The sequence below is a fragment of the Eulemur rufifrons genome, chromosome 3 (genome assembly GCF_041146395.1).
Source record: "Eulemur rufifrons isolate Redbay chromosome 3, OSU_ERuf_1, whole genome shotgun sequence".
NCBI classification, from domain to species: domain Eukaryota; kingdom Metazoa; phylum Chordata; class Mammalia; order Primates; family Lemuridae; genus Eulemur; species Eulemur rufifrons.
The window spans coordinates 15,226,339-15,239,843 of record NC_090985.1 but is presented as its reverse complement, the minus strand read 5'-3'; the positions used below and the strand labels follow the sequence as shown (position 1 = coordinate 15,239,843).

Here is a 13,505-nt window from a genome sequence, read left to right as displayed (position 1 = left end):
CACTTCATGATTTCTGTAATAAAGGTGATAAAGAATCCTAGTGAAGAATTCCATTAAGTAATTAAACTTTCTCTCCATCCATACTGTTTGAGTTTGCTTCTTTCACTTTGTTTTGGTATCATGGAGATGGACAATGTCTTGACAAGGCATGTAAACTACAACTTAGAAGTCAATAAATAGTTGAAGGTGATCTTTTCTAAAGTAAAAACAAAACTGTTCAGACAGCACTTCACTATACATACCTATTTAAAGACACACACAAAAAAAGCAAAATAAAACATCACTAAAATAAAATTTTGTGACAATTCCAGTACCACAATTACTGGTCTAACATCTTTGCATTGTGATTTTAGACAGTGGCTTACAATGCAAGAAGTGCATACATAACGCTTCCATGATTACAGAGAACAGAGGTATGTCCAGAGGGGTGAAAAGCATACATTTACCTAACGTTTGTAGAAAAATCCCTGATCAGATGACCAACTAATTTTTAAATATAAAATTTAACCTTAGAAGAACTTTCTGTTTCTAAGTGAATATACTGATTGATTCAAAGATAAATTAATCATTCTGTTTAAGTACAGTATTCTGTAGGGGAAGCACCAGGGTTTCTAGATCAAACCCTTATAGAACATGGAGAAAACCAAAGTACTTGCTGGTCTAAAATCTCTATCATGGGAATCCCTATCTCCCTTCCACTTAGTGTCCAGAAATGTTCTCAGCTCACAAAACCAACAAATGGAAGGAAAAGTGAGTGAAAATGTGACCATGAATAGGAGGGGAGACAGAGACAGTAAAAACACTGCTCAGACTTTTAGCAGCAACACAATCCTGTTGGTCTGAATATCCTGAGGTTAAATGATAATAAAATATTGCACCAAAACAATAAAGAAAATCACAGTTTAAACAGAATTACTGAAGAATTGGAATAACAATGTACAATGCAGTGAATCCCATCAGTAGACTAAAGTCTCTTGACAAGAATTAAATTTTTGTCTTTTTAAAAAATGGCATTGTTCTTACCCTCTTTTGATTTTACATTTATTTTGAAATTCCCTTGATATGCATATATTTACTTCCATTTAATGCCAACCTTCTGGATTTTTCCCTTGGCCCAGATTCAGATTTAGTGACAGGGGGATGAGACTGCTACTGCAAATAGCAGAAACTCCAGAGAAGCCTGATCTGACCTAGAGTGTTAAAAACATGTCTGATAACCCCACGAGAGGTAGATTTAAGAAAGGCTTTTTTTTTTTGACTGTGTAGTTATCAAGGCATCCTGAAGATGCAATGTTTTTATCCCCTTTCTCTAATGTGCTCCTAGGTAAATAAGATATAAGGAAAACCAAACATATATCCTGTTAAAGTACTTAAAGGGGGTGAAAACTACAGCCTTCAACAAAATGTGTTTTCATACTAAAATTCATCTTTTCCCTTTGAACTGAGAAGTTTTTCAAGAAGCCATTTCTTAGTCTCATAGAACTGTACAGCCAATTTATAAGCTACATTTTAACCTACCATTGAAAGAGTGAAAACTGTATGACTTCATTAGGACCTTATAGACCATGATCTCAAGAAATGAGACTTTTAAGGACTTTAGGCCTGAATATGGTAATATGGTAAGAAATCATGAAGACCCTGAAACCTGCGGGTCTCCCTTTGTATTTAAAGTAGGCCATTTCTTATTCATGCCCACCCTTGTGCTGCTACACTCTCCAAAACCAAGTCTTCTCCCACTGCGTCCATATTGCCTTAAGTTTAAGATACTTTTAAAAACACTGTGGGAAGCTCCCGCAGCGTTTCCCCTGTTTACAGGTTCCTTTCTCTCAGGTCGGCGCGCGCCGGCACCCCTTCACTTACTCTGTCACCGTCAGGACTTCCGTTCCATTCTGTGACTTTTTACATCTTCATCCCATTTTTTAAAAGGGACATATGACCATCATATAAATTTGTGCAAAGATCCTGTTGGCCCACTAGAAAGTTCTTGTATGCTTTAATTTCTATTGCCTTCAGTCTTGATGTTCATTTATGTTCTTAAGTGAATCTTCCCTCCCTCTTTCCCAAAAAGGCAGAAGAAAAGAATGAACATTCTGATTTGATGATGAACACAGTGATTTCTGAAATCTATTCAGAGGATGAAGGAAACAGGCTGGGTCTCTTCTACATCACTAGGATGTGGATCAACCTGCAAAAAAGAGCAGACCAAGATTACTGTTGCAGCATTCTCTAAAATGATTCTAGTATCTATTTCTATTATAATTATATGATGGCTATAAGCCAAGTTTCCCAGAGCCTATTATTAATAAGTCCCAGTAGGCCACTTAAGCTCTCCATATTCCATGGCCACATAAAACATCTTAAAGGAAATCCACAATACTGTATATGATGCCACAGATCACAAGGAAAATACTGGAAAATGCGGTAAATGGATCAGTCATAATCTATCACCGCTATAAAAACAAATTTATGTTTCTCCTACAGATTATGAGTTGACAACAGACACTTTAATGAACAGACAACCATAAATGGTTATTTGTAAGCAGCACAATACAAGTCTAATTTTCTTTTGCTTTGTTTACCTCTGAATAAAGAGGTGGAGGTTGGAACCGGAATTCTTGTATGCAGGCAAACATAGGACAGCATACTTCTTCCTCACAGTTAGAGGGTTGAGGATAAGGAGGAATGTGTCTAGAGAATTCTTCCTCTGATACCACATCTGCATAATTTGGTGGTGCTGAAACAGAAATGAAGTTGGAGCTAAGAAATCCATGCAAAAATTACTCTCTTGTGAACTTATACAAAACTAAGAAATTTGGCTAAATTTGAAGATAAAAATACAGTATTTCTTCCTATAATCAGCAAGTTTTTGTGCCTATTACAACAAAATATTTAATAGATTTTTATTTAATGACTACTAATATTGATTTTATTCTACCCTTTTGAGATGTATGTTTTATAATTAGGGTAAACAAATATCACTGAAATGTGCCCATGGAAAATACATGAATACTCTATACTTTCGAATATTTTTCATTGTCTTATTATGAATCAGAATCAGGAGATGTACATTTTATTCCTGAATCTGCCATCAGCAGCTTTGTGTCCTGGATAAGTTAATACTTTTAAGGCCTTTTCCAAGAATAATGTTTTATGACTTTTTGGTAATAAAAAGAATAAAGACGGCTGTAATAGCAGTAGTAGTTAACATTTGAGCACTTAGTATCTTTTTTTTTTTTTTTTTTTTTGAGAAAGAGTCTCACTCTGTTGCCAGGGCTAGAGTGGTGTGCCATCAGCCTAGCTCACAGCAACCTCAGATTCCTGGGCTCAAGCGATCCTCCTGCCTCAGCCTTCTGGGTAGCTGGGACTACAGGCATGCACCACCATGCCCAGCTAATTTTTTCTATATAGATTTTTAGCTGTCCAAATCATTCCTTTCTATTTTTAGTACAGACGGGGTCTCACTCTTGCTCAGGCTGGTCTTGAACTCCTGACCTTGAGCGATCCTCCCGCCTCGGCCTCCCAGAGTGCTAGGATTACAGGTGTGAGCCACCGCGCCCGGCCTTAGATACTTTCTATGTAAAACTTCATTATGAAAGAACTTCAAAATATTTTACCTTCAGGCTGTTCTGGCAGGGTCAACGTCAACCAGCTCATATCCATACTGAACTGGCTGGCTACACTGGAGTTTCTGCTGCCAAAACCATTATATGGAATCGTACCAATCACTAAAGGCAGTTCAATCATCAATTTTTTAGCACCAGGAATGTGAATGTATACCTAATATACCAAAAAAAAAAAAAAAAGGAGAAAGACACAAATATAAGTTAAACCTCATAGTAGATAGCATGATTAACTTCTTTTGATAGAAAATTTCTTTGTTACCTGCCACCGCATCTCATTACAATTTTAAATTGTCCTGACTGAACACAATGAGGAGTACACAAAACATAGTGAATGCTCTGAGATAGGTAACTGTGGTCTTAACATACTTCATTGTACTTTGGCATGGCTTATAATAATTACTGTAGAAAATTAAGTATATGTCTTTAATGTAACAAGCACCCCTTAATGCATCTCAATTCTTTGATGTTATCTTATTATATCCCTTGGGGGGGATAGTTTTTGATTAAAAACAAAGGCCAATCTTCATATATTCCACAACTAGTGGTAATGCTGACATAAAATGACATTTTCCCAGGCAAGTGCATATTGCGCAGTAACATGACACCAGTTATTGCTCCACTCTACATATTTTCAATTTAAAGAGAGCTCTGCTTACAGCTAAGGAATAGTCCACTCTGATAATGCAGCAATCCAGGATGGATGGAGTAACAGGTGGAATTTTTAGAGTTTTCCCATTCCACGTGTCGGTGCTCCCAGAAGCAATGTGGTTTCCTCGCACGTTGGCGACCATGTGGCGGACAGTCTTTGTTTTCCCACTAGCCAAATACGTCTGGGTTTGGAAAATAGCAGCTTTGGGAACAATCAGACGAGAGGAACAATTCTCTATTTCTGCATAGATTGGAATTGCTTCTCCTAAAAAGAAAATAAAAACAGGGTGGATTCAGGGACTTTTCAAAAAGTTCTCACCCCAATGAAATATGGCCATTACCAATTAAGCCTAACATGTTTCAACAATACTTCAACAAATTGAGAAGCCCTGATGGAAAACATATTGTAAATCTAGGTCAGAGAAACAAAAATTCACTGCAGTTGTGGTAGACGTTATTTTTTAATTATTGTATGTAATATTACATTTTCTAATATAGAGATATTACATTAGCAATTAAAAATATGTAAATTACCAGTATCTATATAAATTAAGATATGCAATGAAATGATTCAGTATTATTTTAAATATAAAAGATCACTAACAAACTCAATAGTGCCTATCAAATTAAAATCTGCCCAACAGGAAAACAAAGACTTTGCTTTTAAAAAATTAATAGTGTTAAGGTACAACTAAATCAATGGATGGAACAGGCAAGTTTCGCAACATTATGCATCCACATTATACTATTCCATACTGCATTCCTTTCCAACATGCCAGAACCCTGGAGTAGGGGCCAAATCCATTGTGGGAAGTGGGCCCTTTGCAAATGATAGTTCTAGCATCAATTTGACTATTAAGTTTGTTAATGTTCTACATTCTAGCCCCATATATTTGTATATCTTAAGTCAGCATGGAATCAGAATGTGTAAAAGCATTTCATATTACAATAGTTCTCTTTTGGGCAACACAACTCTGGACATTCTTTTGCAACATTAAAATAAGATGCTGACATTTTCCCACTCCTCTTATTTTACTCTTTGTTACTAAAGTAACAATATTTAAGTCAGAGATACCAAGAGTTTTATTGGAACCTGTTCATCCATTTAAAAATATTTAAATATTATTCATATTAAAAACAAAATTTTATTACTAGTCATGTTTTAAAATACTACATACTTCATATATTACAAAACATAATATTTAAAATCACTTAAAGTTAGCTAATAAAATGAATGAATTTTTTCATTTCGACTTGCAAACATTTTGCTTACCATTACAGTATCCCTTTCTCTCAATTTTGGCACTCAGTGAGACTGGACCAGAAGTGAAAAACCAACAGCCAACCATTTTCTCTTGAGTTTTCAATACAGGGGTCTTGAAAATTGCAAATAAAAAAAATGACCTTAATTAAATGACTCTACAGAACTCATAGAATTTAAAATTGTATCTTTCTTCATAGAATAGTTGTAAAGAAATTACCCACCAAAGCACAAATCAACCTTTCTTATCCTCATGTGACATATTAGGCAAGATATGTACTGAAACACAAAGTGTTAAAACTCATCCCCCTTTTAGGAAAAATAAGGTGAACTTTCAGATTTAAATTAGCATGTCACCATCCTATTTTACCCTGAAGTTATTATATTTCTAGGAAATGATATACCAACCCTTAAAAAAAGCAATCAAAAGCTTCACTAGTACTTACAAACATGATAGAATTATTTTTTAAGACTTACGTATAGATCATGTGAAAGGAGAAATGATATAAAAAATTAATCAGAATATTATATTTATTTTGGCATTTAATAAGTGGAATAAGTAAACAGCCTTTTTTTCCCCCTTTCTTCAAAATACATCATCAGGCAGAAATTTTAAGTGTCCTTAATTTGGAAAGGTTTTGGGATTTTGTGTAATAGTGCAATGACATACCCAGTGTTAACGGATTTAAAAAGGTTATGAAACACACCACTCCACTATAGTATTCTATTCCATAGTAACAAGAGAAATGACACAAGATTTACAATACTTAGTTTAAAAGTTGCACATACCAAAAGCTTCCTATAAAACCCCAAGTTACCTGCAATATTTTTTCTTTATTTATAGAAAGAATAGTAAAAAATAAATAGCATCTGTTTTTGGCAAAAATCAATTGCCACAGTGGTTATAAAGACTTTAGAAATATCTAACCACTGGTTCTAAGTAGTTTATACAAATATAAGACACTTAGTTTCACCAATTTTCAAATGAGTTTTGAGCAGCTGTTAAAGTCGTAGCTATAAACCAGGGCAGCTGGGTGCTGGCTATTTTATGATTTTGGCCCTAAGTGACCATATAACCACACCATATTTGTTATCTTTTCACAATCTAAAGGTGAACATTAGAGAAAATTCTATTTCTTTTTCATGTGAAAATAGGAGTCAAACAACTTTTAACTGCTGGCTTTTTCCTTGTTTTTAAAAACATTGGCTGGAAAAAGAAACCTCCAACACTAAAAATACATCTTTGTCACATCAGTATCATAATGGAAAGTTTAAATTATCTCGGTATTTTCTATGAAGTAAAAAATCATTCATTCATATTTAAATGAAGAACCATTAGGTCTTAGTAGCTATCATGAAAGTACAAGGTATAATTTTATATTATTTTGATAATATGGGTTTAGATAAAAGAATCTAGCTCATTAGCTCCCATCTTGCCTATTCTGTTGTTACTTATAGCCTGATCTTTCTTATCAGTCTACAGTATTTCTGGTGATTATTAGAAGTTCAATGCTTTAATGTGGCCAAATCTGTCATAAGGAAATGATAAGTGAAAGGATCTCGGCGGCAGCTGCATGCACTTACTTAATGTTAGAAAATGACATGCAAAATGGAAGGATACATAGCATAATGGCCTGAGCTTCAATAACAGGCTGAGCATGATTAATACTCTTCCATAATTACTGTTCCTCAACCTGCTATTATTGAAGAGTTTAGAATATCACAGTCCTGTGAATGTGGCCGCTCTGGTAAAAGTAACCACTCTCTGTATGTGCATTATTGTTATTAAGCCTTATTAATGCATTTCAAGCCTGTGTAACTTTTTGGCAAAAGAAGCCCTGAACAGCAGGGACATAATCAATAGTATTAACACACACAATTTGTAATTTGCCCAACCTAGAATCATATATTTGTAGTGAATGCCTATGGGTTACAAGATTGTATTTTCTAAACCATCAGAAAGTGACAGGACAGACTACCACTAAACTGGCTAAATATAGATAACACTATTGAAAGGAAGGAGGAAGGGAAGAAAGGAAGAAGAGAGGAGGAGGAGGAAGAGAAAAAGGAAGAACTTACTAATAATGCCGGTGTGTTGACATCGATATGACTAACAACCTGGAGTTCCCGCTTTACACTCTGATCAGGTGCCTTGGGCCGTTCCAAAACTGCCCTCACAGAGTACTGAATACTTCCATATTTCCCGGTAAATGAGGTGACCAAAGGTCTGAAAAAAACCAATGACATTAATTTATAAATTTATTTTTCAGGTAAACAAAACCAGGAAAAGCACGGTTTAAATGTTTTTGGTTGGGGGGAAAAAGTGTAGGCAGGGTAAGTCTGTCTAGAGACCATGCTATTCAGTATAAACAGGCATACTTGAGAGTTAGAAGATACCTGGTACCCATACATTTAGACAGACATATCACAGGGAAAGATAATCACAAAATTACATAGTTTCACTTACTCAGATGGAAGTTGAAAGCGAAATGGAAATTCATGTTTTCCAGGCTGTAATAAAATGATACCTTCACCTATAAAAGATATTACATTTTATTTTAATTAAGGTTAGTACTAGATCAAGAGATTTTACAATCATATTTTTAAAGAAGGTCTTCCTGGCTATATAATGCAGTATGCTCCCAAAGTTCATTAAACAGATTTAGAGAATTAAAATTGAATCAGTTTTTAATAACATACACACACACAATTCCATTCTCCAATAGACCAAGTACACAATTACCATAAAGTGCCAGAGCCCGTAGCTTCAACATACATATATCCATGTGTACACATGTATATGATTTTTGTAGGTATAAGAATTCACAATTGTTTACTCCACTCTATTATACTAACATGATATACCAATATTAAATTGGACCTAAAATTAATTTATCGAAAGATAGATGTCTTTTAAGAAAGATAGATACCACAAAAATCACACTATGTATTCTTTGGGCAGAGATGGATAAGGAAGTGAAAAATTTATGAATATTAATAGTGGGTATTATATTATAAAACAGCAAACCGACAAGACAAATTCACCCTAGTGCTCTACTGATGAATAGAGTTTCTTGGTGGTCAATTTGGGCTAGAGAAAGGGCTTTACCAAGCATAGTCATGGCCTTTTGCTCTGCTTTGGGATGCCAGCTCCGTTTTATTTCATGCAGAGGCTTATCACTGATTGTGAGAAGGCCAAAATGCAGGGTGTGGAGGGACTGTGTAATGCCAGCGGCAACGCTGGACCCTTTAATGAATGTACATAGACAATCTCTTTAATTCAGAGCCAAAGCAGACCCCATGGTTTCACTGTTGGTCGGGTGGCTCTCTTGAGATACTTAAAAACTTTCCCTTCATTGAATGCTAAGATTTAATACTAAATTCCCTCATTGTGGGGGGACAGAGGGCAGATAAATAGGAAGAAGGGGGAGCACAGAAAGACAACTTTGTCAGAGATTTGCCTGGGTATCTGACACTAAAATTAAGATTTCCACTTTATCCATTCATTGAGAACTTTTTTTTTTTTTTTTTTTTTTTTTTTTTTAAGACTAGTCAAGTGCAGTAGTGAGGAGGGGGAAAGTAGTAGAACAAGGAGTTCAATCTGTAACTGACTGTGAACAATCAAATGAGATAACTCTCTACCTTCGGACCAGCCGAAAACATTTTTAAAGTGCAGAAATCAGTACTGAAATGGTTTTTCTTTTTCTCAAATACTAGAGTTTTATGAACTTAAACCATTCAGTTAACATTCCAACCTTGCTTGTACATTTAGAAAATAGGAACACGTTATTGGCCCATAAAGTGTTCTGAATCTATCCTCAATTTTCCATGTGTAATACATTGGGGGTGGGGGGAAAGTAACATCGATGCCACTTAAGATCATTTGAATAGAAAAACTCCACAGGTGGGTGACTTGGCGTCAAAGTGAACAAGAACAAATCACAGGGACATGAGATCATGATAAATGATAGTGCTAGGGCGAGCCCAGGGGCTAGGTGTGTTCAGAAGTGTCCTGACAGACAGAGAGAACTGGAAGCCAGGGAGCATCTCAACTTTATAGCTATCAAGTGAAAGGCTCATGGCAATGCCAATGCTCCTCAGAGAGCTGGGCTAAAGTTCTAATTTGTAATCATTAGATTACAGAACATGACCAAGTACAGGTATTTACAAATGTTTAAAAATGTGGATTTCATTTGAGTTCAAAATTTAGTTTTGCTTAGATTTCAGGCACTGCTGATAATCCTAAAACAGACCAGGGGGTGGAAAATGGACTAGACATTTGTACACAAGGAATGACCACAGAGTGCTAGAACTTAGAGCGTCCACACAGGAACATGGGTGGGCCTGACACCTCAAGGACCTGAGAGTTGGAATGGAGATGAGTAGGAAGGGGTTTAGATGAAGCATGAGGAAGAGCATGTCAGGAATGTCTGGAGAACAGAGAGTTGCTCAGGATATTAAATGAGGATAAGAGAGAGAGATGAAATTCCCCTTTCACAGGGAAACAAATCAACACAGAAATGATACCATTTAAAATTAGACTTCCAATCATCTGAAAACATAAACAGGAAAAAAAATTGAAAAACTGATAAAAATGGGTTATAGTACTAAGAATCAAATCTTTGTTTTCTTTCCTTCTTTTTAATTTTTGTTGTTTCAGATTAATAAGGTTCACAAGCTGAACCATGTGCCTATTTCTGCTTCTGTTCTCATGGCTCATTACTTCTGTCTTGTACACTGAGGACTATAAAGTCACGGGGAGATGTTTCATTCGCTAATGGTCTTAGAGCCAAAGTTCATAATTAAAAGCTTTTTCATGAACCATAGGATCTAGAGAGCCATTACAGAGGTAGAGACCGGGGCTCAGGAAGGGTGAGGGACTTGCATAAGGTCACACTGCTGGTGGGTGACCAAGAGCTGAAAAAATTCTCTGGTTCTACCTTATTGTCTTTCTACCATGGTTCCTCAATAAATATATGAAGAAAATCAATCACAATGACCGCAAGAAGTTGGATTAGATTAACAATGTCAAAGAATGATCTGGGAAGAGTTTTTGAAAATAAATTCCAGGGTCACATTTCCCAGATATCTAGATTTCTAAAAGTCTCTCCAAGTGACTGAAATTAGCCAGGTTTTGTAATTAAATGACTCTGAGAATCTATGACTCTGTTAAATTACTAACTTCTTCCAAGGCATAGATATATTAGGAGTGATTTTTTTCCCCTCATCTAAAAGAGACTATGATTTTAAGTAAAATATAATTGTTGCCAATATCTGTTATGACACATTCTAAAGCAAGCTGAAGATTTACAAATAGTCTAGGTTTAGACATTCCATTCCATCAGGATGAAAAAAACGAGACCTGACTTGTGAATCAAAAAACTACTTGTTAGCCCAGATGTTACCAAAGCAAATTTTCACTGCTAATCCCAAGTTCAACTGCTTTTAATCTACATTTATTTATTCAGTAGTTATGGGCCCAGAGATACAGAAAGTCCAAAGTCCTGGAGAAATCTCTCTTCCATGGCCTTTACACCATTCAGCCATCTTGAAAATCCGTATGGTCTGTTACCACATGCATGGGCAGATCTGGATATCGGACTGATGAAAGGCTCGGAGGCAGGTAAGAACTGCCACCTAACACTCTGTTCCTGATTTATCCAAAAGAAAGCTTTGGTTCCAAACTTTCCTCACTACAATTTTGGGATCACTTGGATTATCACAAACTTCGAGGATTTAACTGTGGACAGTCTACTTCTTCATAGGATAAGGCAAAATGGCATGTTCTATTTTGTGTAAGACATAGCGAGGGTTAGGTATACTGACACAATGCATTTTACTCTTCAAGGAGGGAGGGTGCATACCCTTATTTGATTTGATTTGCTGATGAGGCAGCAAGGTGAAAGTGTAAAACAGCTTCCATCCACTGAAAGAAGACTAAGATTCACCGTTCCTAGGAATTTTGTGATTAAGGAGATCAATTTTTGTACCTAATATTAATGGAACACCCACGCAGTGGGTCCCCACATGGGTACTTCTGGAAAATCTACACTACTAACTGGACTTCATAAAAATGAACAAGAAGGGCCGGGCGCGGTGGCTCACGCCTGTAATCCTAGCACTCTGGGAGGCCGAGGCGGGTGGATTGCTCAAGGTCAGGAGTTCGAGACCAGCCTGAGCGAGACCCTGTCTCTACTAAAAAATAGAAAGACATTATATGGACACCTAAAAATCTATACAGAAAAAATTAGCCGGGCATAGTGGCGCCTTTCTGTAGTCCCAGCTACTCGGGAGGCTGAGGCAGTAGGATCGCTTGAGCCCAGGAGTTTGAGGTTGCTGTGAGCTAAGCTGACGCCACGGCACTCACTCTAGCCTGGGCAACAAAGTGAGACTCTGTCTCAACAAAAAAAAAAAAAAAAAAATGAACAAGAAGGATAACCCAGAAATGCCCAGGCAGCACTGTCTCTAAAGGCTTTTTGGGGGGTGGGGAAGGAGAGGGAGGAGGAAGAGGATGCAAAGCAAATTAAAAACAGCAGTATTAGGTAGAGGCAGAACTCTAAGTTGTCCTGCTCCCCAGAAGAGGGAAACCAAGCGTGATGGTCAAGCTTAGAAACACTTCCTTTGAACTTCTACCCCTCAGGAACTACTTCTCTCTTCCCAAAACTGAGTTTCTGCTAATTCATCATGAACCAAGAACCAATATCTAGGTCCCGGATGGGTCTGAGTGGAAGCCATCAAGCACTGGGCTCCCCCCAGAATGGAACCTCAAAGACACTGGTTCCACCCTCCATTCTTCAGGCCTCAAGGAACAGGACCTAGATCCCATATCCCCCGCTGTCCAATCACAGGTTCCCATGGCAACCAATGGCCCGCGCCCTTCCCTGTTCTAGAAGATCCAGGGACTCCTGGTATTGGGCAGGCCCGAGTGAGCCAGGGGCAGCGCGCCAGGTAGACCGGCGCACACTAGGCTTGTCCTCTCTCTGTTGCCGTGATGTTGGGCCGGAGGCATTGTTACCCACCACTCACTTGCGACCACACCGAGGCTCCCGCCGCCCACGGGGCAGCCCTCACCTCCCAAAAACCCGCTCTAAGCCCGCCCTGAGCCCACCTCCCAGGTGGGCATCCCGCCGGCGCGCCCCCTCCCAGCCCCTCCCTGGCCCTGCCACGGCCTGGTGGGGAGACCCAGGCGGTCGCCTGCGCTCACCGGCTGGGGGTTCCTGCAGACTCAGGCGCACGTTCAGGTACTCCACCTCCGAGGCGGCGGCAGGGGTCGCGGCGCTGACGCCTGCGCTCGGGCCCCAGGCGGCGGTGGCGCGACCCTGGGCCTCCAGGCGCAGCGCTCGCAGGGCCACCGGCTCGGCAGCCTCCAGCAGCACGTGCCCGGCCACCGTCTCGCCGCTTGAGTAACAGCCCTTGCGCTCGTCCTCGAACACCAGACCCAGGTTCTTCACGCGGCCCTCGGAGCCCACGGCCGCTGCGGACCCCGCCTCGCCGCCCATCCCGCCGGGCGACGCGGCCCCGCCACGGAAGTCGGCAGAGGCCCGGAGCCGGGGTCGCGAGCCCCGCAGCGCCGCTGTCACGGGCGCTGGCCGCACGCTGAGGGTTGCCGCGGCTCCTGAGTGGTACCTGGTGGAACACCCGCACGCCTTGGGCCCTGTCGCTTTAACAAACCCAGCTGGCACTGGAAAGGGGCCGGGACAGCCCACTCCCGGCGGGCGCCCATTGGCCAGCTATGAGCCCTGCTTCTTGCCGATTAGTTGTAAATGGCCACTGAGTCATTTCATTGGCGCTCCCAGGCGTGGGCTGGCGCAGGAAGGCAGTGCGTGATCAGGGAGTGTTAGCCAATCGGGAGACGCAAGCGTGCACGTGCACAGGTCGTTTATTGGCTGAAGCAAAGCACAGTCCTGGGGCACGGACCAATAGCGAGGCGGTGCGCCCATGTGGACAGACAGTGGGAAACAATATCTGTCAGG

At 39.4% G+C, this 13,505-nt stretch overlaps 1 protein-coding gene across 1 annotated transcript; it reads right to left on the bottom strand.

The window, feature by feature from the left end:
• Nucleotides 1-779: 779 nt before the first annotated feature.
• ARRDC4 (arrestin domain containing 4) lies at nt 780-13,211 on the bottom strand. Its single transcript, XM_069465773.1, has 8 exons — nt 12,737-13,211; nt 8,000-8,066; nt 7,612-7,759; nt 5,545-5,647; nt 4,280-4,536; nt 3,615-3,777; nt 2,580-2,734; nt 780-2,185 (listed from the first exon to the last, which is right to left on the bottom strand). Exons 1-8 carry the CDS (start codon nt 13,029-13,031, stop codon nt 2,129-2,131), a joined length of 1,245 nt encoding a protein of 414 aa, XP_069321874.1. The 5' UTR covers nt 13,032-13,211; the 3' UTR covers nt 780-2,128.
• Nucleotides 13,212-13,505: the final 294 nt, after the last annotated feature.